This window comes from Melospiza melodia, chromosome 22, assembly GCF_035770615.1.
Source record: "Melospiza melodia melodia isolate bMelMel2 chromosome 22, bMelMel2.pri, whole genome shotgun sequence".
In the NCBI taxonomy this organism is placed as follows: domain Eukaryota; kingdom Metazoa; phylum Chordata; class Aves; order Passeriformes; family Passerellidae; genus Melospiza; species Melospiza melodia.
The window spans coordinates 3,401,732-3,427,765 of record NC_086215.1 but is presented as its reverse complement, the minus strand read 5'-3'; the positions used below and the strand labels follow the sequence as shown (position 1 = coordinate 3,427,765).

Genomic DNA, 26,034 nt, shown 5'->3' with positions numbered 1-26,034 from the left:
TCAGGTTTAATTGCACTTTATTGTCCAAGAAGTGAAATGCAAATCCCTCAGGGTGTCTATCTGTAATGGGGAATGAGAAGTGGAAGTTGTTATTATGAGCAATGATCACCCCTGGGACCCTGCATGGATGGGTCCAGAGGCCACATGAGGGGCACTGACACTCAGAGCAGCACAAGCACCCCCAAAATCCAGTTCCAAACACCCTCACATTGAGCACTGAGTGATGCCCAGGAAGGCCCAGCTCAGGTCACCCTGCACAGCAGCAGGGTGGCTGTCACAGGCTTTGGTCTCTGCCCCAATTTCAGCTGCATTTGGCAATTTGTGGTACTGAGGATGGGGCACAGGGACCTGCCACACCCCAACAGCAACAGCCAGTGTTCTTTTGGGTGTTTTCCTCCCAAGAAATAATCTTTAGGGGGACAGAGATCTGATTCCAGTCAGAGACTTTAAAGGCAGGTGTAGAAATGAAACCATAGAATTAGTAGAGTTAGTTTAAGTCCTTTGATTTTATGCAGGGGTTTATTGTAAAGACTTCTGGGATGAAGTTGTGTTAGTGCCCATGAATGGAGAATCAAAGTGCTGTGAGAGCCCCAGGCTGTTTGCCCACCTCTGTCCTCACTCCTTTCCCCTCCTGGTCCCCTCAGAGTGCAGGGAGACCCCAGCCTGGCCAGCCCAGCCCCTCTGTACAGCCTGACTGCTGCTGGGATGGTCACACTTGAACAGCAGCACAGCCAAAGGCACAGGAGAGGGGCTGGGCTGTGGGGAAGGACTTCCCAACCACACAGCACAGCCCAGCCCAGAGCTGGGGGGCTGCTCCCACAGGGAAACACAGCCAGCAAAAGCCTCCTCAGCTCTGGGCTCAGGAGGAGCTGAGCTGTGTCTGACACACAGCAGGGACTGAGCTCCTTGTACCATCACAGCTCCTGTGCCACAGCTGAGGCAGAGCCCCCCTGAACCACCTCAGCCCCCAGGGGCTCACAGGAACACCTGACTGGGATTCCTGGGGGAACCTCCAGTGGCACATGGCTCAGACAGTGGGGAGAGGGTGCAGAGTCCTGGGAGCCACCTGGGGACTGAGAAACATCCAAAGACTTCATCACTGGGGAAGGAGATTTTAGTCTGATTTTTGAACAGGGTGTTGCCACTGCAGGCTCCTGCCAGACTTGCTCTGCTGAAGCTCTTCACCAAGTTCCTATTTGCAAAAGGTTTGAGATTAATGAATCCAGGGCTCAGGGGAGGGGGACAGGGGGTGGCTCCTGCACTCAGCCCAAGCCCAGAGTGTTCGGCAGCTCAGCGTGACACGTCTGAGCACGCACTGGTGGAGGAAGAGCCCTCTGCTGCCAGGTCCCCTGCACAACCACGAGTGGCAGAGGAGCCCCCTGCTGCCAGGTCACCTGCACACCCACGAGTGGCCGAAGAGCCCCCTGCTGCCAGGTCATCTTCATCATCATCACCGAAGAGCGGCAGGGGAGGGGGACGCCCCTTCATGCTCTGCAAGGCACAGCAGAGGGAAACTGCTCAGCCCCAGCAGCGTCCTGGCATTTCCTTATCACCACACAAACTGCTCTGCAATCTCGGCCAGCTCTGAGGAGAGCTGGGAACAAGAAGCCTCATTACCCAAGTTTTTATTTCTCATGTGATGGTTTGCTGTTCAGATTAGGTTTAGATTAGATAGCAGGAAAAAATTCTTGATGGGAAGGAATGTAAAGCATTGGCACAGGCTGCTCAGGGCAGTATGGAGTCACCAGCCCTGGCAGTGTTCAAAAAGTGGGTTGATGTGGTACTTGAGGACATGGTTCAATGGTGAATGGTGCTACAAGGATGGCTGGACTTGATGATCTTAAAGGTCTTTTGCAACCTTGAGGATTCTGTGGTTTTATGATTCCAGGCTAAAAAGGACTGGAGAGGGGCCAAACACTAAAAGCCTTCAATTAACCTGGCAAGATCCCACAGATTTCATGCCAGCACTGCCTCAGCCAAGCCAGCCCCTCCCAGCTCAGTCACCCACCCCAGATACTCCTGATTTACACAGGGAATGCATGGGGAGCCCTGGGCTCAGCCAGGCCCCCACTGCCACAGGGAGGATGTTACAGGTCAGAGCAAACACCCAAATACATACCACCACCATATCAATATCCTCCTCTTCCTCCTCCTCAGCAACCAGACGCTCCAGTGGTTCAGGAGATGCTGTTTCAAAGTTGTCATCCTCAAAGAGGCTGCAATGAGATAAAGAATGAGCAGCTGGCTCTCAGAGGATGGCATTTGCTTTTACAAGTTCTGTTGCTGAAAGATGACAAAGCTTTGGCACTGAGGGAAGCCTTTGTGGCAGGTACTGCTCAGCAGTGCAGGGCAACTCTGGGCCCTGGCAGGCACCAGGATCACTGCAGAGGAACTGCACAACCCCTGGGAATGTTCTCCACTGCCTCCAGCAGACTGCAGGCTGCTCTGGGGGTGTGCCCTGGGCAGCCTGGTCTGTGCCACCCAGTGCCAGCCCCATGAGGGGGCTGCAGCCCCAGCCTGTGCTGTCCCAGCCCCAGCTGACCCTGGCACCCAGCACCCCTCCTCACCTGGAATTTGTGTGCCTGGGATTGGAGCCCAGTTCCTGAGATCCTGCAGCTTTTCCCTGGACAGCTGAGCCTGGCTCTGCTCTGCTGGACACTGAGGCAGGTTCCTGCTCAGAGTCAGCTCCATCCCATGGGTCTGTGCCATTCTCCTCCTCCCCATTAAAGGGAGGAGGTTCTAAACCTCCCCCAGCCTCCTCTGCCTTCTGCTCCACAGCTGGAGGTGCTGCCTCATCCCCCTCTCCTGGCTTGGCTCCTGGAACAGAAGGCACAGCAGAGGGATCCTGTTCTGGGCCAGCCCTCCTGATGGGAACACTGTCCAGCCCCTGCTCCAGCCCAGGAACAGGCTGTCCTGCAAGCACAGGCTCCTTCTCAGCATCCAGGCTGGAACCAGCTGTGGGAGGCAGATGCTCCTCCTGAGCCTTCTCCTCCTCTGCCCCCCCACTGCTGAGTGTCTCCTCAGGAGCTCTGGGCCCAGCAGGGTGAGGAGCAGCCTGGCCTGGCTGCAGGGAGCCTCTGGTCACCCCCCCAGGGTCAGCTGGGGCTGCAGGGCTCTGGGCTGGGCTGTGCTGCAGGGCCTCTCTGTGCTCAGTCCTTGCTCCAGGTGATCCCTCCTGTCTCCCTGCTCCTGTGCCACATTCCTCATTTTCACTGCCATGCTCTGGTTTCTCCTGCTGCCTGTTGAGCAGCTGCAGTGTCACAGTCTGGAAAAGGGAGTAGAGAGAACACAATTACACCCTAAATACAAACCATCCCAGATCCCTGAATCACCTCCTCCTACCAGGCTGCTCTGCCACCCACAACAAATCCTCCTTCAGTTATTTCAGTCTCACAGCACAGATGGGAGGTTTCAGCCCAAGGCTCTCTCTCCTCTCACCACTGCCATACCTTGATAGTGTTCATGACCACCCCCAGGACTGTCCTGCCACTGTACATCTCATCCAGCTCAAATTCACCCCGAAGAGACTGAAATACACCATTCATGATCTTCTTTACCTGCAAAACAGCATGACAGGAAACACAGATACAACTCATTAGCACATGAAGCACTCAACACCAGGCACTTCTCCAAGGGAAGGAACAATAAATCCAAACACACACAATTAGTTTTTCAAATAATTGACTTTCCAAACCAGAAATCCCTCACCACATCAGGCCACCTTAACCCAGACCACTCTATGTGACCCAAACTTATCCCCCCAAACTGAGGCAGGCTGCACAAAGCCAAGGCAGACTTGCACTTCTTTCTTATTTAAATTTTTAAATCTAAGCCTCAAATGTAGAGTTTTAATAAGAAATATAATCTAGGCAACAAAGTGGGCTGCAGGAAGATGGACTAAGGCTTTACAAGGGATGGAGAGACAGGACTCAGGGAATGGCTCCCACTGCCAGAGGGCAGGGATGGATGGGATATTGGGAATTGGGAATTGTTCCCTGTGAGGGTGGGCAGGCCCTGGCACAGGGTGCCCAGAGCAGCTGTGGCTGCCCCTGGATCCCTGGCAGTGCCCAAGGCCAGGCTGGGCAGGGCTGGGAGGAATCTGGGACAGTGGGAGGTGTCCCTGCCATGGGAGGGGATGGAATTGATGAGCATTAAGGTCTCCAACCCAAACCATTCTGTGTGCCCATGACTCTAGGATAAGATCCCACCCCTTCTTCCTCTGTGGACTGTTACTACAAGCACAGTGCTCTGTGGAGAAAATGAAGTTTTTCCTTCTTATGTCAGTTCAAAGAGAAATAATTCAAGGTAAATGCATTTGCTGAGGAAGGAGAAGTCCTGGAGGGCCCAGCTCACTTGCTCAGTGTAGTCTGCAGGGGAGGATCCATCCTGATCCTGGTGCAGCTCTCGGAGCCGTTCCTCGTAGCGAGCCCTCAGTGCCCCCATGTCTGCCTGCAGGGCTGAGAACTGCCAGGGGAGAGGGAGAGAGGCACCCTCAGAGCTGCCCCCACAGCACAGCCCCACCCAGGCTCACCTGGCAAGGGCTGCAGTGAGGCACTAACTCTGAGAGGGGCTTTAAGCATGGCACAAAAGATTTGGCTGAAAGCAACAGCACCAAAATAAGGACAGCCAAGCCAGCCCTGGAGAGTCACAGTTGTGTCATCAGCTCCTCAAATGCCACCAAGAATAGGTGGGTGCAGCATCACTGAGATCCCAGTGAGATAAAGGCTGGGCCTGTTCTTATTCAAAATTATTCCTTCCCCACAAAATTATTCCTTCCCCACCATATTCTGGAACTCCCATCCTCATTATTCTGGACTAGCCTGAGGTTGCTGTTCCCTGCACTCCAGTTCCCATCCAGCTGCTGTGTTATTCCTTTACCTTCTCTTGGATAGGCTCCAGCTCCTCCAAACGTTGCTGAGCCTCAGACAATTTTTGCTCCTCTGCTTTTTTTGAGTGTTTGAGAGCTGTGAGCTGAAACACAAGAAGCAGAGCAGGTCCAGCCCCTGGCAGTGTCACCCACTCCAAGCAGCCACTCAGGACAGTGCAAGGAAGTGGAAGTTGTAGCTGTTGCTGCAGTTCAGCACTATCAGCACCTTGGCTCTCCCTCCACCATCATAAACCCAACCCAACCCCTGCACATGGCCAAGATCAAGCTCCACAACAGGCAGGGAGTTAAAGTCAAGCCCCAGTTCGGTGGGAGAAGACTGCTGGTTCCAGCTGCTGGTGTTTAGTGCCCATTACAGCAACGAAGAACAGATCTTTACCTTCTCTTCCAGCTGGGCCAGCTGGTGCTGCAGGGAGTCCCTCTGCTCACACAGCTCCTGGCACTGCCGGGCGTGCTGCTCCTTGGCTGAGGCCAGGGCACGCTCCCACTTGGCCTCACACTGGGACTCCAGCTCTGCCTGGATCACTGACAGCTGCCCAAGGTACAAGAGACCATCAGGAACACACACACACACAGATCTGTGTTTGCACAGGAGGTGAGAGCCAGGGCTGGACACCCACAGACAGAGTGCAGCCACCAGCTCACACCCACACCTCCCACTTCAGCTCCAGCCACAACCCCCCAGGCAGGCCAGATGGTCTGGCTCAGATCTCAGACCTCTTGGCACAATTCTAAACAACCTTTCACTCCTCACAAGTCCCACATTCTTCTCTCTACTACAATCTCAATTTGGTGCCTCTGCTTTCCCCAGTTTGACACTAACCCAAGAATTCAAGCAGGCAATCCTTTAATTCTTCCCCTAGCTGAGCACTTTCACATTATTTCCTACCTGAAGGCTCCCACAAGCCCTCCAGACCTGGAGCAGCAGCTCCCTGGCTCCCCACCTGCTCTGCTGCTGCCTGGTCAGTCGAGGTCCTGGCCTTTTTCAGGAGCTGCCTGAGCTTGTCCAGCTCCTGCTGGTACGACCTGCGAATCTCCTCCATCTCCTCCTCTGCCTGGGCTCTCTCTGACAGCGATTTCTTCTTCCTCTCTGCAAGATTCTGCAGCACAGAACATGACACACAACAGGCCAGACTGCACCAAAGCAGCTTTTCTCCCTCAGGCAGAAGGAGAATTCTGCCTGAGGGAGAAAAGGGAGAATTCTGTCCAATTCCCTTTGGACAGGGAACTTCATCATTTGAAATCAAGCTGAGGCTATCTCAGAGGTAAGGAAGGTTGACACATTACTGGGTAAGACATTAAATACATAAATAAATAATTTTTTAAAAAGTAAATAAAAAATTAAATAATGACTAATAAAATAAACAATAAGCAATAAGTAAATAATAAATCAAAAAGTAATAATAAAAAGAGCAAAATAATAATCAATAGGTAAATAATTATTCAATTTAAATAAATAATAATTACTAATAAAAATAATAATCAATAGTTTTTAAAAAATGAATTAACATAACCACAAAGGCTCCACCAACCAGCAGATGAGTTAAGATTTACTTAACATACATATTTAATAGCAAGAACCTTTGGGTTTTGGGTTAACCTTCAGTAAACAACTGAAACTGTGCTGCTGGCACTGGACATACCCTTTCCAGAGTCTCCTTTTCCACCCTCAGGTCTGCCAGCTCTTCCTCCAGTGCTGCAATTTTCATATCCAGCTGTTTGCGGCTCTGCTTCTCAGCCTTGAACCTGCTCTGAGTGTCCTGAGAGGCTTCCTGCAGCTCTGCAAACAAACCCCCATTTCCCTGTGAGCTTGGTGCAAACCCCACTGCAGGGGAGCACATTCTGGGGGCTGATGGGGAGGAACAGGGTCTCCTGCACAGTGCAGTCAGCAACTCCACTTGTGCCTGCAGTGGGGACTGGGGTTTATCAAGAGCAGCCTGTTCCAGAGCTTTGCAACCATTTCTGTGAAGACATTTTTCCCAATATGCAACCTAAATTCCCACTGGCACAGCCTGAGCTGTTCCCTCTCCTCCTCCTCTGTTCCCTGGGAGCAGAACCTGACCCTCCCAGCTGTGCCCTCCTGGCAGGAGCTGTGCAGAGCCACAAGAGCCCCCCTGAGCCTCCTTTGCTCCAGACTGAGCCCCTGCCCCCTCTCCTGGGGCTCCAGCTCCTCAATGTCCTTCTCATCATGTGGGGTCCAGAAGTGACCCCAAGGTTCAGGGTGGGGCCACAGCAGTGCCCAGCACAGAGGAATGAACACCTCATGTTTATCTCAGCATCTCTGGCTGCTCTACAGGATGTTGGACAGAAAAGCCAAGAGATTGTTCTACAAAAGGCATCCCTGGAACAGGATGATTTTGTTTGTTGAGTCATCCCACTTTGCCTTCAGTGGTGACAAGGTTGCACATCCCTCAGATATTTCAATGCACCCATATCCTTCCATCCCCTGTGCCTGATCCTAGGGAAAGCAGGAATATACCCCAGAAGACAGGAAAAAACTACAACTTATCAAAGAAAAGAGCCATGAAGGAGCTCCCACCTGCCACCTGTGCCTGCAGCTTGTTGAGCTGTGCCTCCTGTCTCTCTGCATCCTGCACAGCACAGGACAGCTGCTTCCTCAGGTCCATCTCCTTCTTCTGGTGGGCAGTGAGCTCCAGCTGCAGCTGGGAAACTTGGGCTGTGGCAGCTGCCAGCTCCTCTGCAACTTTGGCCTGGAGCACAAAATGGAGCAGGAAAAGGGAGGAGGGAAGAAAAGGGATGTGTGAGGAAGCAGCAGAATTGTTCTCTCAGGAAGAGCTGGATATCAAGGACATCTCCAGAGTGAGGAGGCAACAGTGACTCTTCTGCCATGGCAGTTTTGTCCAGGCTGACTAGAAAGCTGCACAAGGCCACCAACAACCTCACCACCACATCAGCTAAACCCAGTGAGTTTTTCTGAAAAGGTTAAATAGGTTTAAGCCTGGTACCAGTGCCTGGTGGCTCTGCTCAGTTTTCAGGCTATGAAAACATCTATTTGAGTAAAAAGTCTGGGCTCCCACATATAATTGTCTTCCATAAGCTTACAAATCACTGAAGAGCCACTTAAACACAGGCTGGTCCCAGCCAGGAGAGCAGCCTGTCCCCAGAGCACACAGCACGAGGTCACCTTGGCTGCCCATGGGCAAGGCTGGCATTTCCCAGCACAGCTCTCAGTCATTTGGGGACCTGTTTAGGTTTAGGATTGCTGAGAGTCAGTGATTCACCCAAAACCAGGCACTAGCACAGCTTGTCAGACAACTTGTAAACAATGTTAGCAGGGGCTCAAGGCATCAAGACAGACACAAAGTCCCATTCCCAATCCTGCTGAGTGACACACAAACTTCAGAGGATGCTCTGCAAAGAGAATTTGCACAGGGAATCCCTAAACACCTTCCACACCTCTGCCTATTTTGAGATTCCCAACAGATTTTTCATATTCTTGAAACAGGTAAGGTCAGGAGAACTGGATTTTCTCTCTGCTTTATTCCCCTCAGAGAATTCCCTCCACATGAGGACCAACACCTTCTGGCACAGAAGAACTGTGAGCAAATTGTTCCAGCAATGGTGATGATGAGGATGTGCTGACCTGGAGGGCTGGGATACCCCAGCACTCATTCTACAGAGGAGGCAGCATTTCAGAGAGTGGCCAAAACCAGATCTGCTTTCCTCCTGTGCTTCCATAAATGTTCCCCTGCTACACTGAATCCTGGCTAAAACCAAACCCCATGGCCCAGCTAAGGACACCTGAAGGTTATTTTAACCCTGGCCTCTGTCTTTAATGGCAAATAAAGAAAACAAAATGAGGAGATCCTGTGGCAGGAAGTGTTACTAGACAGAAGTTTCTACAGAGGATGCTTCAAGTCCACAGCTCAGCTCCAGCTTTCAGGAGTCCTGGGTGGCCTGTACCTGCTCTGCCAGTGATCCTGCTCTCCATGGGGAGGGAACAAGCAGCAATGGGAGAGAACTCTTGGAAAAGGCTCCCTGAGAAAGAGGGGGCCAGTGGGGAGACACTGCCAGTTCTAAAGCCCTTTTCCAGTGAGGGATCTGTGCTCACTCGAGCTCTGAGACAATTCTTTCCGTGCCAATCAGTTTCTAGCTCAAGAGGAAGCTGGGCTGGCACTGCCCAGGGCACACCCATGTAGCAGCTACACAGTCACAGACACTGCCTCACCTGGTCCCAGCCCCGATCCACTGGCAGCATGTGCTGGGAAGAGAAAGCAGCAACAGGAAACAGGAAGGGTTAACAACACAGCTGGAAAGGCAGAGGCATTCATCAGCAAAAAAGCAAAATGCTTCATAACAGGAGCCTAAGGCATGCCAGAGAAGCCTTTAAATTACTCCAAGGACTGTAAAAGCTTAGACAGGAAAAGGAGTGAAGCCTGATGTAAAAAGAGAGACACTAAAGGTATCCTTAGGGTATGTCACACTGCAGAGCTGGGAGCAGTCCTGGCTGTGACCTGCACTGGAGAGCTGGGGAATTACTTATGGGTCACAAACCCTCACCTAAAGCTGTGACTTGCTCTGCCAGGGCCAAAGATCCACAACCTAAAGCAGTGAGTAACCAACACCTCAGTGACCCCAGGTACAACCAAATAAATGGTGAGTAAATCAGTGTGTAAACAATGGGCAAACAGCTTCCAATCAATCCTCTTCCCATGGGAATCAGGGACTGCAGGCCCAGGGCAAGCTGGGTTAGACAAAGGGAAGAGGAAGGAACACCAGCCTTCATATTTCCAGTCAGTACTCCCACAGAAGCAGGGGGAATCTCCCAGTGCAGGGCAGGGCTTTCCTGGCCTGAAGCCTGTCCATGGAACATCATCCCTGGGCACTGGCTGCTCAGCCAGGGGGGTCCTGCTCAAGGTGAGGCCCAAAAGACTCCTGAGGATCTTGTACTTCCAAAAGATGACTCCTCCCCAAGTTTCATTGTACCAGCAGGATGATGTCCTCACTGAGGAGGGAATTCAATTTATTATTTCAGTCTGACTTATTCCTGGTTAGAATCTCTGACACTCCTACATATTGTGGGTCTGGGGTGGAAAAGCAGCTCCTTCCCTGCCTGCTCTCAGCACTGTCAGCCCTTCCCTGCTCTACTCTTGACCACCCTTTGGAAAGCTGCAGTTCTGCTCAGCTTTAGGTGCACCAAGCTGTGGTTCTCACACAGAGGAAGCATTTGTCACCTCACATTTCAGCATTTGTCACCTCACATTTCAGCTGCAGAGAGCCAGCTCAGCAGCAGAGCACAGAGCAAGACTGGACTTGGTGCAATTTAAGAAACCAATGCTTGAGGAAGCAGAGCAGGCACCATGCAATGGCAGAGCCAGAGCAGCACTCCTGGGCTAGGCTGGCCTGCAGGGATGGTTCAGGGTATGCAGCCATGCAGAAATGCATTTCACTGCTTTAAAAGCTATTTCCCAACAGCTCTTGTCATAAAAGCACAGAGTGTTACTGGGAGAAACAAACAGCTTCTGATTAGCATAAAAAAAAAAAAAAAAATCACAAAAGTGCAATGAAGAAACTCCAGTAGGAAATACATTTTTTCTTGTATCCATATTCACTCTGTGTTATATAAAAGGAATAAAATTCTTCTGCAACTATATAACTGAAGTATTTCCAACTCAAAAGCCCTGAAAAGCCCTGTGATACAAAATTCCACAACACACTGGCCACATGTCTACACAGTTAACAATAAATCAGACACTCTCCTACAAAGTAACAACATTAAAGTTATGACAGCACAAAATGGTTACATCTCTGTGATGCTTTGGTCATGAAAGCCATCAAAACATCCTTTTTTTTTTTCCTCAAAACAAAATTCAGAACTGCAGCTGCCTTCTAAGAAAACTGCCTTGACTAACAAGGCCTCAGCTTGTTTTAATGCAGAACCCTGGCTTTGTTCATGGCACTGTTACCTTCTCCTGCTCTGCATGCAACACTCTTGCCTGTGTGCTCTCGTTTGTGGTCTGCAGGGAGTGGTTCCTCTGCTCCATCAGCAGGTTACTCTGCTCCACATACCTGTGAACAGGGAGACTCTGTGGGATTGCTGCAAGCACAGGGCCAGGAGCCAAGGGCTCACACAGCAAAGGAGACATCCCAAAGCACAGGAGGTCTGTGCTGAATTCATGACAAGTCCCAGACAATCTGAAGTGCTGATCCCAGAGGGGTGGGAGGGCTGTGCCTGGCACAGCAGAGCTTTTATCAGCTGGGGTAAGTGCTTCACCTCTCTGAAAATGTTTCATGTTCCAAGAGTTTTGGTAACTTGGTAGCACCTGAACTTCACAAAGGGCACCACAACCCCTACAATTTCTTCACCTCACTAAAAAGCCAGCAAAAATAAAGTAACTCCCAGAAGCAGGGCAAGTGTGCTCACAGACACATGAGGGAAAAGAAAAAGGGATTTTGTTCCCCTTTTACACATTCATATTTACTATACACCAGAATTTTGGGGATAAGCCCTGCAGAGAAGGTGGGAGGAATACCACACTTTAAATACATTAGAAAAAAAAATCAAAATATCAGAATATGGCTGTCTCCTAACAAATCCCCCTCAGTTATGCCCAAGTGTCAGCTGCAGAGTCTGGAATGCAATGAGGCTCCCAGCCCTTACCTCTGGTTACGTTCAATCAACTCACTGATCTTCTCATTCTGCTCCTCAATCCGACTGCTCTTCTCAAAGATCTCCTGCTTCAGTCTCTCATTCTCCTAAAGCACAGCTCAGCATCAATATTCAGCTCACTCAGATTTCCTTGCAGCAGCTCCTAGACCTTTATTTGCACAGAGGCAGGACAGTGGTGAGGCTCATCCCTTCTGTGGGAGCAGCCCAGGGAGGCACCTGCCACATTCAGCAGAATCCTGGCACAGGACAGTGGCTGCCAAATCACATTCTGGAAAATATTGTGTCTGGTTGACTTCTTTACCCACAAACCTCAAGTTTTTAAGGCTGCTGCTTAGGAAGGCTTCAAAGCATAAAATTAAATGGTGAATAGCAGAAGCAGGTGGTTTCTACAATGTGAACTTCAGCTGAAGGCTGGGGGCTAAATCCATAGTGGCTTGAGAAGCTGAACTTCTCCTACACAAACCTTTTGTCAAAGCCCATTAAATACCCACAACTCTGACTCAGAAAACACCCAAACCCCAAAATGCTGAGAGGAGCTTTTTGGAGGGGGAAAGAGGGATGGAAATCATTCTAAGTCTCATCCTCATTCTGACCACACAAAACCAGAAGCCATGGGAGGCTGGAATTTGCTCTCCTTAGGGATAATGAGAGCCCCAGGTGCTGATGGCAGTGGCAGCAGCTGCCCATGCTCACCTGGATGATGCGCTGGATGTTGCTCATGATCATGGAGGCCTCCATGGTGACAGAGGAGATGCCAGGCAGCAGGGAGCTGCTAGCACTGCTTTGCTTCTTCAGCTCCTCCACCTGCAGGGAGAAACCATTCTTAAGCCATTTGGAATCAATTTATGGGTGCAGGTGAGAGTCAGACATGTGCAAAGAGGCATTTCACTCTTCCTTCTGCTCAGCTGTAGGGAACAGGCACTGAACCAAGTGTGACACCTCCCAGAGGACAGGGAATCCCCCAAGCTATGCACCACATGATATTCAAGACATTAAGGCAGCACTTTTCCCCAAGCCTAAGCTTTGTTTTTACACAGCAGCTGAACTGCTGCCACTTGAAGGTGTGATAATATTGGAATTTTACTCATTTACTGTATGCAGGCATTTAAATAGAGCCAACTGCTCTCAGCACACCTGGAGAGTAGAAATGTCCTGGGCAGCCAGGTGATCCATTTTACCCATCTGATCAATTTTATCCATACCTGGGCAGCCAGGTGATCCATTTTATCCATCTGATCCATCCCTGGGCAGCCAGGTGATCCATTTTGCCCATCTGATCCATTTTATCCATACCTGGGCAGCCAGGTGACCCATTTAACCCATCTGATCCATACCTGGGCAGCCAGGTGATCCATTTTATCCATTCCTGGGCAGCCAGGTGATCCATTTTGCCCAGCTGATCCATTTGATCCATACCTGGGCAGCCAGGTGATCCATTTTATCCATCTGATTCATTTTACCCATCCCTGGGCAGCCAGGTGATCCATTTTACCCATCTGATCAATTTTATCCATACCTGGGCAGCCAGGTGATCAATTTTATCCATCTGACCCATTTTACCCATACCTGGGCAGCCAGGTGATCCATTTTACCCAGGTGATCCATTTTATCCATACCTGGGCAGCCAGGTGATCCATTTTACCCATCTGATCCATTTTACCCATACCTGGGCAGCCAGGTGATCCATTTGATCCATCCCTGGTCAGCCAGGTGATCCATTTTGCCCAGCTGATCCATTTAATCCATACCTGGGCAGCCAGGTGATCCATTTTACCCATCTGATCCATACCTGGGCAGCCAGGTGATCCATTTTACCCATCTGATCCATACCTGGGCAGCCAGGTGATCCATTTTATCCACGACTTTGCTCACAGCCAGTCGGATTTCAGTGTTGTGCTGCCGAGCTTCTGTCATCAAAAAGGAAGTGACATCTCCAGGGGCTTGAAGGGAAAGGAGAGAATTTATAGTGACAAGGGGAAATACCTGCAGGGACACAGCAAAAGCTGGCTAGCATGAAGCCTGCCACCAGCAAAGCCCAGAAATTAAAAGGACATGGTATCTGGAAAATGAATAATGTAGGTATTTCCCAAATAAACTCAGGCAGGTTTGAGTACAGGAAATTCTTGAGCCATGTGACAGCTCAGCTCAACAGCAAAGCCCCCAGACACACCAGAGCAGCAGAGGGACAATCAAACCACAGCAGTGAAGGTCAGCTTCTGCAAAAACAGGCTCCAAGAAGGCTCAGTTCACTCAAGACTTCACCAACTGGGATGACTTAATGGTTCTTTAAATACCTTTGGTCCTTCCTAGGTTTTGCCTTTTCCAGTTCAATTCTCTCCCTGGCTGGTAGTTTTAATTATAACTGGAAGCACCATCTACCAAATTCCTTTAGTAATACCCAGCCTTAGGAAGACACAAATTCCAGCCCCTTTCACACTGCACAAAGCTCTTCAAGGTAAGAAAGAGATGAGTGTTTATTGGGAAGTGCTTGCCCCTATTTGGTATTAAAAAATAAGTATTTGTGAAACAGCAGAGTGGTACCACAACCATAAATCATCATCACCAGCTGTTTATGCAGGAGCTGCAGCCCTCTGAGAAGCAGATACCCTTTAAAACATACCTTGGTAAGGAGCAGGATACATCTGACCCACAGGCTGCAGTTGAGAGGCAGATGCAGCAGTTTGGGGGTAAGCAAATGCCACTCCTGGATATGCCTGGCAGGACAAGTTCAAGAGGTTAGAATGTTTTGCTGTTTCCCCATGTCCTCACAGTTTCATATTTTTTGAAGCCCAAGAGCAAGGATGATGTTTGGAAAGAAAAAAATCCAAGAATTAAGGAGTGTGAAAGTCAAAATACACAGGAGTCATTGTGAAAGGAAAATAACACTTCTTTTGAGGGTTAGTTCCCACCTTCACTCAAATTTCAGCAAAACTGTCATCCTACATTTGTGAGAGTCAGATCAGCATGTGAACAGCTCCCTCTGATGTTAATTTGAACACAAGGTTATTTCCTTAAAAGGGCTCAAAAAGCACAGCACAATTTGAGTGCAACTTTACTGCTCATTGCTGAGGAACTTGAAAGTTTCATTTGTATCCACTACAAAACCAGGTATTAACAAAGCCTGGTTCATCCTTAGTTTAAGAACCCATCACAAACAGAAAATAAGCCCTTTTGGAATAAATTTTAAGAGGCATATGGTGAAAACCTGAGAATGCCCAAGAGTCACAGGAAACAGCCTGGAATTCTCACCCTTATTTTGAAGTCCTTGCTCCCAGCAACGGAGAAGACTCAGGAGAAAGGACAGAAGTGCCAATATTCTCCTTGATTTCATTTTTAGTACCTGAAAGCCTTGTGCTCCTCCAGGCAGAGCTGAATGGGGCTGGATCGTTGCAGGAATTAAAGCAGCAGAAGATACTGAAGGTGCAGCACCAGATGCTTGAGGTACTGAAAGGGAAGAAATAAATTCATCAATGCTCAATAAAACAGCTCAAAAGAATTTAATTCACACAGTGTGAAATGGCAAAAAAAAAAAAAAAAAAAACCATCAACAACCAAACCACTGAATAGATAAAAGTTTAACAAAAGCCCGTCTGCAACCTTGTGAAAATTAAATCCAGTCAAGCAAATGATAATGGGTCAAGAAAAGAGTAACTTTCACAGAAATCCCACTTCTGGCTCCACTTAAACAACCTCTTTTCATTCCAACAGAGAGAGCTCTGAAGTTCACTGACACAAGGTGTGACTCAGACTGACTCTGAGGGCTGCTCAGCTGACCAGCAGCTGATGTGACCATTCCATCATGGGAAGGCACATCCAGCCCCATGCTGCCCTTCCTCCACTTGGATTTCCATCATTCCTACAAGTACTGTTCACTGGGAGAGGATTCATAACATTCCATTTGCAATCCCATAGCCAATCTCAGTGGCCAGTGACAGGACAGCTCAGGCTCTTCTTCAAGCACAGGACCACAAGGAAGAAACACTCCAAGGATTCTCTTGTGCTCCAGTGGCTCAGCAAGCCTTATCAGAAGCTTCCAGCTGGTATTTCAGCTCCTGGAAGGAATCCTCTGTTCCCCCAGCCCCCCAGGAGTGGAAAGGGAGTGCAGCAGCTCCCCAGCACGTTACCTTGTGTGGAAACTGTGGGCAGCACTGCCTGGGCTGGCTGGGAGGGTCTGGTTGAAGCCACTGGTTGTGATGTCCCTCTCAGAGTATTGGGATCCTAAAAACATTTCTGCATGTTACAAGAAACACCAAAGAACAAGGCCCAAGGTCACTTGAGACAAGGTGCTACCCCAGGAACCCAAGTGGGACCTTTCTGTCACAGAACCAGAGCACATTTCCCTGGACAAGGGCAGAGCCACTGCTCCAGATCCCACTTCAAGCAACCCCCAGTGCAGGAAAAGGAGTGAAGGAGTCACCCTGCTGTGGCTGGTACCTCTATTTCTGAGTCACTGGAGTCCAGCTGGCTCCCTGCTGTCCCAGCAAGGAAAGGCAGCATGGGCTGTCCCATTCTGGCCATCCGAGAAATCAGCTTTGCCTTTGCCACATCTGGGTTCTACAAGAAACATTTAGTTACTCTCCCTTTGTCTCAGCCCAGGCTTTTGGGGTATTACAAACACTTCTAAATCTCAGACTGAATTTTGACTCAATTTTTCAATGGCTGTGTGAAAATCTGGTCTTCAAGGACCAGGATTGTTAATCTGGCTTGTTTTATACATCCTCTTTCTGGGATGACAGTGCTGTCACTACAGAGGAAAATCTATCCCTGCACAAAACACCAAGAAAATGTGTGAGCTCAGGAAGCTGCTCAGCAGCTTTTTCTGTCTGGAGGCACAAAGTCTTCTCATGCAGCTCTATAAACTGTCTGGACAGAGGGAGGGACTGGCTGGTTAGGGGCTGGGAGCGTGAAAGGAGGACAGGCAATGGTCTGAGGTGGGAGATGGTCTCAAATGATCACTTAAAGCAACTCAGATGACTGTATGCAGCTCTGGGAAAGATGATTGTCCATGACTGCTGTTGCAGAATGACCAGAAACTAAAGGAAAAGCATCAGCACAGGGAGCAAAGTGAAAAAAGTTGTTTGTTAGACTTGTACTCGACACAGGGTCGAGTATCCCAATGCCTTTGGGATGAATATCCTAATGAATATCCCAATGCCTTTGTTATCTATTTTAAATTTATCCATTTATCTTGAAAGACAACCAGCCTTGTGAGCATCCACATGGTCAAAGTCACTTTCATTTAAGAGTAGGAACTGGGGCTGGGGGTCCTCAGGTCCTGGTAATCACAGAATCAGAAAGGCTGGAAAAAACCTTTAAGGTCATGGAGTCCAACCATTAATTCCTACAAAATCAAGGGCCTAAGCTGCTGTAAGGTGAACATTCCAGTGTCTTGCATGATGCTCACTTTATCTTCAGCAGTACCCAATGCTTAAAGTGCAAATAAACTTCTCTACTCAGGCTTCAAGTCAGGAGAAGGCAGCACTTACTGCAAGCTGCTCACTGATGGAGTTGGACTTGGCCCGGACAGCTGGCTCCCTGCAAAGCCAACAGGAGGGGAGATCAGCCAGGAGCAATTCAGGAGCCAACACTCTGGATTTATAAACACTGTTAAATACACCTCTCCCTAGGGAAGCTGCTTTCTCACACCATGAGCATTTCCTTTAGCCCACACTTCTGGAACAGCCTTTGCAGTGTTATCTGTAGATAAGCTCAGGACACCACTGTGGCCCCTTGGAACAGCTGATTATAGCAAGATAATTTTGTTGATTGCTTTAACAACCATGTTCTGGTATAAATAATTTTAACCAAGTCCAATGAACTACTTATGGCAACAAGAGCACTTGGACTCCCTAAAAAGGGTGACTGACCCCTTTAATTTCAGGAACAGAACATAGAATTATTAAGGTTGGAAAATACATCTAAGCTTGAGTCACCAACCACTAACCCAGCCCCAGCATGTTCAGCACTAAACCCCATCCCCAAGTGCCACATTTGCATTCTTTGAACACCTCCAGGGATGTTAGCTCCACCCTGGGCAACCTGTGCCAATGCCTGACCATTCTATCAGTGGAGGTTTTCCTAATATCCACCATAAACCTCTCCTGGAGTAACTTAAGAGGTGATTTCCTTTCCCCAGTAAATTACCTGAGAAAAGAACCCAACCCCACCTGGCTACACCTTCTTTTCAGGGAGTTGTGGAGACTGAGAAGGTCCAAACTGATGCCAATGATATCAGCTGAGACACTGCTAGAGCAGCACCCACACACCTCAATCCCACTGGATCTCAGGAATGCTGGAATGATTTCCTTCACTGGAGCCCATCCCAACTGCTTTAATTTGGAAGTCAGCACTCAGGCAGAAAATTCCAGCAAGTCCTGTTAGCAAGCTCTGCTCTGCCACATGGAGGGCACTGAGCTGGCACAGGGACCCCACATTTGCCAAATGATGTATCAGTGCTGGTGGGCACCACCAGCATTAACACAGAAAGCTGTTCAGGCCATGCTGCCTCTTACCCAGGCTTTGGAGGGATGGTGGAGGGAGGCACTAAAGCAGAGTCTGAGGAGAAGCCATCTGAGCTGGGAACTGGAGAAGGTGCAGGAGAATCCCTTGAACTGACACTCAGCCCATCTGAACCAGAGCTCTCCTTTGCCAGCTTCACCTTAAAAAGCATGAAGTAAAAAAAGATTTTTGTTTTCTGGGTTCCTGTAAAAATTGCCATCAATTTATTTGTGATGCCACTGCCTGTGGAGCTCCTGCACTTCAAGGAAAAGCAGCCAATTGATTCAGAGCTGGGGAAGCTGAGTCTTTACATCCTCTCACTCCTCCCACAATATTCTGTTTTCCCAAGTGACTCACAAATCAGACAGCTAAAAGATCCCAAGACAGTTAAAACAGACAAACAGCCTTGAGGGATTTTCTGGGTTTAGGGCTCTTTTTTGGGTTTGTTTGTTTGAATTAAAGATACACATCTTGCTGAGGTTTCTAACAGCTTCTGAGCTGGAGTTCTCACACCACCAGCAGGCTGCCCCCTTGCAGACACAAAGCAGATGGAAACCAAACATGTGGCAGGAAACACTCACCCTCCTGAGCTCCACCTCAAACACCAGAGTGGAGTCTGGGGGCACTCGAGCAGCCACACCCTGAGCCCCATAGGCCCAGGCTGGAGGAATGATGAGGAACCTTCGCCCTCCTTTCTTCATGCCCAGCATTCCTTCTTCCCAGCCCTTTGGTGTGCACAGGAAACAGAAGAGAGAGCAACATTTCAATCAGTGACATTATTTACCCCACAGGTTCCAAAATACATAGAGATTCTTGCAAAATCCTGTTTATTTTCAATGTGCAGCACTAAACCTTTGTCTTGCCACAAATCCTGGCAGCCAGTTGTAAATCCCAGTGTTAACTTGAGAGTAAAGATGCAGCTGCAGCACAAAGTGGCAAACTCACTCAGTATTCTGGGGAAGAACTGGACTCCAAAGAGATCTGAATTGCTCTGGTTAGACTTACAAGGCAACCAAAGAATATAGTTGTAATGAGGGACATGAAGTCAGAGCAATGCAAACTGCCCAAGGGATGCCAGCACTGAACAGGATGGCTCAAACAGCCAGGCAAAATTAGTAAGAACACGATAAAACAAAGTAGACAAATAGCACACCTTCAATAAAAGACAACTTGTAATAGGTCATACTTGAATTATACAGGTCATACATGAATTACTCAGGTCATGGAAGTGACCTGAACAAAAGCATCTCTGACTCAAACCCTGATTTTATGGGATAACATAAGGGAGTATCACAACACCTGGATGAAAAATTGTTTCCTTTAGAAACAGGGTTCCCCAAGAACAAGGGAATGGATGAAATGACTTCTAGGAAAAACAAAGACAATAAAACCCCAGCTCCTGAAAACAGAAGTTTCCTTTTAACTAAAGAGAGCAACTCCTGTCTAACACTGTTGAAAAGGAGACTGGGCTCTATTGTGCAAAGCTTGAGTGAGTCACTGTCACAGTGTTTGCCAATAAGTGAAACAGAAACAGCAAGTATGAATCCTGAACAAGATCTGCAGTAATACAAAGCTCTGAGGCTTGAATTATTGTGATGAAAGTGCCAGAAGTTGTACCTTGATGACCTTTCCAGAGCCCAGCTTCAGCCGCAGCAGCTTGTCTTTGTTAACATTAGAGTCAAACACCTGAGAGTTGAACAAGAACACAAAACACATGGATTTCCCAACTGCTTCAAGATTCTGAATGCTGCTTTACACATTCCATAAACTCCTAGAACCTCTGGCTAAATGCTATTTCCCATCCCACTGCTACCAAAATTAATTCCCAGCCATAAGAGTGAGCTTTAGTCCATTTCCTGAAGTACAATTTCATGAAGTGAATGATAACTGGAGACTCAGATTTGCTTTAGGACAGGGCTGGGTCAAGCAAAGCACAGCATTAAATATTCATGTGTGAGAGTGCCCACAGAAGTTTTAAAGCATTTCAAACACTTTCCCCTGAACATAACAGAATAATAGAAACGTTAAGGTTGGAAAAGCCCTCTAAGATTACCAAGGCCAACCATTCCGTCAGTGCTGCCCTGTTCACCACCACACCATGTCTCAAGCACCACATCCAGATATTTTTTGAGCACTTCCAGGGATGTGACTCCACTGCTGCCCTGGGCAGCCTGTGCCAATGCTCAACAACCCTTTCAGTGAGGAATATTTTTTGTAATATACCAGAATCCCTTGATATTCTATAGGCAGTACAGATGACCCCACTTACAGTGCCCCAAATGCCCAGAGCACACTTTAACATCAACCCCAGTACTATGGTGGATGAGCAGGCTCCTGCCAGGACTGTCCCACTCAGCAGTGGGAGGTGGCAGAGGTGTCCTTACCTGTCCAAGGCCGTTGTTCTGGAACAGCCATCCTGTATAGGCAACCTCCAGGGAGTCTCCTCCTTCCACCCCCTGCCCTTCTCCCAGGAGGAGATCCTGGCAGAGGACTGAGTCCAGGGCTGGAGAGCTGTTGCACTTGGCAATGCACACCTGCAGAAGGAAAGCCTGGCAGTGTCTCTGGCCTTTCATGACAAGTCCCACTCATCAATCTGATGCATTCCTTGCTGTGCTGATCCAGCCCACATTAGAAATGCACTCCCAGAAACACACAAATCTCCTTGTGCTGAATGAACACCCTCTGCTCTACAGAACCATTGATATGCAGCACTTGGGAATCCTGAGAAGCAACAGGCTCCCAGCCTCACAGAGATTTGTTTTAATGAACAAAACTCAGGGCAGGCTGCTCTCGGATCTGTCTCCATCTCAGTTATGCACTCAAGGCTGAACTCCAGTGAAAACAAAGCTTGATTTACCCCTGCTGTAAAGCACCATCAGAACTGGCTGGCCCAGAGGGGAGCAGTTACCTGCTTACTGAAATCCACTGCTGCCTTTTCTGACTCAAACATGATGGACCAGTTCTGCCTCTGATCATCATAGAACGTGCTGTAATTGTTGGGCTGAACCTGTGGGAGAGCAAATCAGTTCCATCTTAGACATTAAATGAACTCAAAACCCACATCCAAAAGAAGCTTAAAAATAAGAGCTACTGAAATAAGGCAGGAAGAACACTGCTGTTTACTGCCCAAGTTCAAAAAATTAGCCTTTATTTATGTGCTCTTTATCATGGAAGAATTATTATAACTCAAATATGTGAGCAAATATTAAGTGCTGCCTACATGCTGCAGTTCACACATGAAGGTGAAAGATTTCAGAACCTCCCTTGAAGCCTGGTTCTTTGATATGTACTGAGAATTTTTAAGTGAGAGTAATTTACATGTCATAGTTTATTGTATTTAGGCTTCCTGAATCAGCTGGAGAAATCACTTCCTCCTCACTTCTAAGCCCATGTATCAGAAGTGACTATAAAACCCATTAATTTTTCAAGAATGTGCTTATAAAAAACTAGAGAGCAAGGTCTAAGCTGGGACAGAAATTGCATTGTTTTAGAGTGAAATTTCTATCTCTCATACAAAGAAATTTGATGCCATCTGATGACAAGCTAAGAACAGTAAACCATCACATCAATTTTCTGTAAAACTGGCAGAAACCAACTTCCTGAGAGATTCCATTTTAGAGCTCACAATCTCCAGATTGTTCTCAACAGCAGGAAAATGCTGAGTGCAAATTTTCTAAGAGAAAACATTTCCTTGCTGTCATTTCCTTCTGCTTACTCACTTCTCTCAGACACTTAACTCCAAATTCTCAGCAAAAGGAATTGTGCTGGTTTTATCCAGGGCTGCAACCCCCAAACATCTCTGTGAGCACAGGTAATAATTTACCTCTTACAGGAGCCTTGGTTTGGAAATCTCCTGAGGAGGTGTCAGCCAAATGGAACTGTCACAGCCTCTTGTGCAATACATGAGGGGAACAGTCACACTGGGACACCTCCTGCTCTGTCACTCACATGTTTGATCTCAAAGGTTACAAGCCAAAGCTTAAGGAAGAATTTTAGAGCCAAACTTGTGTTTGGTGTGATCAAAAAAGGCTTTTCCAAGCCAGAGTCTCACCGTGAGCACAAAGCCTGGGTGGATCCTTGCAGAGGTGATCTGCTGCTGCTGGCTGATGTAAAGGAGGATCCTGTACTGGATTCCACAAGGAATGACACAAGGAAAAAGAAGAAAAACAGGAGCTCAAAACCTCTCCAATTCTAAGATGCTTTGTCACACACACAGAGCCTAAGGCTCAGTATTTATTTGTCAAGTATATCACAGCAAAAATACTTCATACAGTTCTGTGACACTTATTAAAACTGATTTATTCTCAAGGGTTTTATTCAGCTGCAGCAAGCAAGCAAGCAAGCAAAACTCATTGTTTTATAATAAACAACGTGCTTTAACTAATTCCATATTTTTCACAGTTACAGTGGAAAAAGAGGGTGCACTAACCCTTCCAGACACAGAACTCACCACACATGGCATCAAACCACCAGAGTCATTTAAGTTGGAAGAGACTGAATGATCCAAGATCACCCCCCCAGCCCTGCCAAGGTCACCACTGACCCATGTCCCCCAGTGCCACATCCACAGGGCTTTTAAACCCCTCCAGGGATGGGGACCCCACCACTGCCCTGGGCAGCTGTGCCAGACCCTGACCACCCTTTTGGGAAAGGCATTTTCCCTCAAGAGGTTTGTGTGTGAAATCTTTTATCTTTGCATCAACCTATTGACACAACACACTGAGTTGGAAGGAATTTTCCAAGTACTAAACAACACAGATATGAGATTTATTGACATATTTGGCTCTACTAAACATAATTATTATGGAAATGTGTTTACCTTTGTGCACCTGCACGGCACACAGCTCAGTGGTGAGCTGGGAGTGACCCAGTGACTGCTCCCAGCTGGATGTGAGACCCCACAGGCAGCCTGAGGAAAGCTGGTTCAGCTTCCTCCTGCACTGCCTGTCCCCCCCAGAACAACAGCTCAACACTTCCCACATCACTGACTCAGGAATTCAGTTACCAAACTAAGATTTATTTTGTTCTTGCCCAAGAAGAAACTTAGTGAGACATGAATGAGGACTTGGGGGGTATGAAACATCCCAAATACCAACACCAGGGAGGGGTGAGAGTTTTCAAAGTAGGTTTCAAACACACCAAGTTACTGGGCACCTCAGTTCTCTGTTCTTCAAGGGACACTTGGGAAAGAAAGATGCTTTTGATACTAAATGAACAAAACTTAAGCAAAGCATCTCTGTACTGCTGGACAGAACTTTCCTTTATATCCATTTCCATGTGTACAAATGCATGATCCAGCTGTAAAAGACATTCTGAATAAATACCAAAATGACTGCCAGAAACACTGCAAACTATTTCAGGCACGAGGTGTAAGAGATCTTACAAACTCTCAGACTGCAGGAAAGAAAGATGTCACCATGGTGGGTGGCTGAGCCCCAGGAAAACCCAGGGGGCAGAAAGGCAGCAGGAGAACAACACCAAAAGCAAAACACCTGAGAGCTCACCAAAACACCATCTCACAGCAGTGAGCCCTCAGCAGGGCAGAGCCAGGGAAGGAAGTGTCTCTCACCTCTTTGGTGGTGTGGTTCCCCACTACAGCTGCTCCATACTTGCCTTGCTTCAAGTACTGCCCATTTGTACTGGAAGATAAGGGAGACATTCAGTGGCACAACTGCCCCTAAATCAGAATTCTTTAGAGTTCAGATCCCTTTTCCCAGGTATAAAATGTCAGGCAGTCTTGCTTAGCTTAGGGACATTCCTGCTTGCCCTCAGGCAAGAGTGAGCTGAAAACTCCTCTCACAGATCCTGGGCAGAAATGTTTCTCCATCAAACAGTTTTAGTGTTCTCACTCTGCTCATGCCTCAGTTCTCAAGTGCATGAACCACAGGCATCTGACAGAGCAGGATCCCAGCCCAGCAGCCAGGACAGAGCTCCCAGGCCCAGCCAGACCCAGAGCTCGCTCTTTACCTCAGAACTGCCCCACCAGAGCTGCAGCACAGCAACTGAAACTGCTCTTGAGCAGCAACTTCAGTGCCTTGCAGCATTCCCACCATGCAGAACGGGCTGAAAACCAGTGTCTCTTCCCATTAATGCAGGAACACTCCCCTCTGGGACCAGGGACAGGCTGCAGCAGCAGTCACTTACTATCGATAGGCGAGCACGGCCGTGGCCGCCAGCACCGAGGGGGCTCCCGAGGCTGCCGGCGCCTTCTGGGGCTGCCCTGTGGGGACAGAGACCAGGGACAGCTCTCAGAGGCACAGCACGGGCTGGGGACACCAGCACAGCATGCTCCTGCCCACCAGGAGAAACAACCCCAGTGGGAAGTACAGAGAAATAAAAACTTGAGTTCCAAATCACCCAGGTGCAGGAGGAAAACACCCCTGAAGGAAGCTCAGGGAATTGTTTGCTCTGCTGCTCCTCACAAGGGTTCTCCCCACACACACACGTGCTGCTGCGTGTGCTCCCCATGCTCAAGCCCAGCTACTCACCAGCTGCTGTCTGACCCTTCTTGGGCTGCTTTGGTGCAGTGAACTGGAAGAAATCATTTCCCTGGCTTGAGACTGTTTGATCCAGGCCAAAGAGAGAGGCTAATCTGGCTCTAGAAAGGGAAATAAAACCATTAAACCTTATTTAACAGGGCATTATACATAATGCACACCCTTAACTAGAAGTTTGATCAAATACAAAGTGTTTGCCATCACTTTGGGGCTGCAGGTTAAGTTGCTTTATGCTAATTAACCATTTAATTTTGAATAGGCAGAACTTGTATATGAAGATGCTGGGAAAGTAGCTAAGTTATGTTTCATTTCCTCAAAAATCAACTGAAGGTGTAAGAACTGAAACTGCACAAAAAAATAGAAGTTACTTTGAAGCAATGACTAGAACTAGCTTGACATAAAATAGCTGATTCTTACAATAGCCAAAATAATAAGTGACAGAGAAACCACCATTCACCTCCTGGAGTTTTTTGTCTTTAAATGTCCAGGAAACAGATTCTTCCATTAAGTTTTAAAATGGCAGAAGCTCTCCCAGCTACGGGCAGAGGGTTTAATGCTGGAGGTTCCGTCAGGACACGTTGTTTGCAATTTCACTGCTTCAAGGCCAGTTCTACTCAATCTATTGCTGATATCACGGGGCAAGGGAATAAAAAACCAAAAGATGACACCACTGCCAGTGAATGTCCTTTAAAAAAATAACTAAACTTCCTATAGAGAGGATTAGTTTATAAGAGAAGCTCCTGGAAGGGGGTGTGGAGTGGAACTGCAGCTCTTGGAGCAGGAACAAGTCAGCGATCCAAACCCGGGATGAGCCGCACACAGCCCCGACCCGGGGGGGGTCCCGGGAGCGGCCTGGGAGGAGCCAGCCCCGGGCACGGCCCCGGAGCGGCTCCGCCAGCACTGCCCGCCGCTGCTCGCTGAACTGCGAACACCGAGCGCTGTGCCCCGGGACCCCGGAGCGGCTCCGCCTCCCCCTGCGGGAGGGTCCCCGAGCCCAGCGGGGTCTCAACCCCCAGAGCCCGCCCCGGGCACAGCCGGACCCGTCCCGGGCTGCCCGTAGGGCGCAGCCTCGGTCACAGGAGGGCAGCCCCGGCCCGGCTGCACAGAGGACGGCCTGCCCGCCCTCACGGCCGCGGGCCTTCACCGGGGCCACGGCCCCGCGGCCTGTCCGAGCCGCCGCGCCCACCTGGCGGCGGGGAGGGAGTCCCGCCGCGCCCCCGGCGCTCACCCGCTGGCCGGGGACAGGAAATCGGCGTCGTCCTCCTCGGCCGCCGCGAACATGGCCAGCGAGCGCCGGGGCGGGGACGGGCGGGCGGCGGCGGCGCTTTACGGCCGGCGGCACCGGCACGGGCGGGGCGGGGCTTGGGCGGGAACGTCACAGGGGGCGGGGCCTCATCAACAGCGCGGGGCGGAGGCGTGGCTCAACAGCACCGAGGGGCGTGGCTTGTGTTATACGTCATCGGCGGAGTTTTGATGGACACTCGGAAAGGGGCGGGGCTCCGTGGGCACGGCCGAGGGCGGGA

The 26,034-nt window shown here is 49.0% G+C and overlaps 1 protein-coding gene across 3 annotated transcripts; it reads right to left on the bottom strand.

The window, feature by feature from the left end:
- FKBP15 (FKBP prolyl isomerase family member 15) lies at positions 1 to 25,835 on the bottom strand. 3 transcript variants are annotated; one of them, XM_063174961.1, is made up of 31 exons: positions 25,740 to 25,835; positions 24,503 to 24,612; positions 24,159 to 24,234; positions 23,584 to 23,653; positions 22,066 to 22,140; positions 20,923 to 21,021; positions 20,399 to 20,548; positions 19,632 to 19,700; positions 18,596 to 18,739; positions 18,029 to 18,174; positions 17,003 to 17,051; positions 15,951 to 16,070; positions 15,641 to 15,734; positions 14,857 to 14,960; positions 14,137 to 14,230; positions 13,347 to 13,456; positions 12,210 to 12,320; positions 11,508 to 11,602; positions 10,813 to 10,915; positions 9,075 to 9,107; positions 7,425 to 7,596; positions 6,529 to 6,665; positions 5,830 to 5,985; positions 5,265 to 5,417; positions 4,879 to 4,971; positions 4,354 to 4,464; positions 3,450 to 3,557; positions 2,568 to 3,265; positions 2,120 to 2,216; positions 1,395 to 1,491; positions 1 to 1,192 (listed from the first exon to the last, which is right to left on the bottom strand). In XM_063174961.1, the coding sequence occupies exons 1-31, from the start codon at positions 25,790 to 25,792 to the stop codon at positions 1,182 to 1,184; spliced, it is 3,738 nt and encodes a 1,245-aa protein (XP_063031031.1). In that variant the 5' UTR covers positions 25,793 to 25,835; the 3' UTR covers positions 1 to 1,181. The 3 variants fall into 3 exon arrangements, with proteins under 3 accessions (XP_063031031.1, XP_063031029.1, XP_063031030.1); XM_063174959.1 differs by having other exon boundaries at positions 1 to 1,491; XM_063174960.1 differs by lacking the exon at positions 9,075 to 9,107 and having other exon boundaries at positions 1 to 1,491.
- Positions 25,836 to 26,034: the final 199 nt, after the last annotated feature.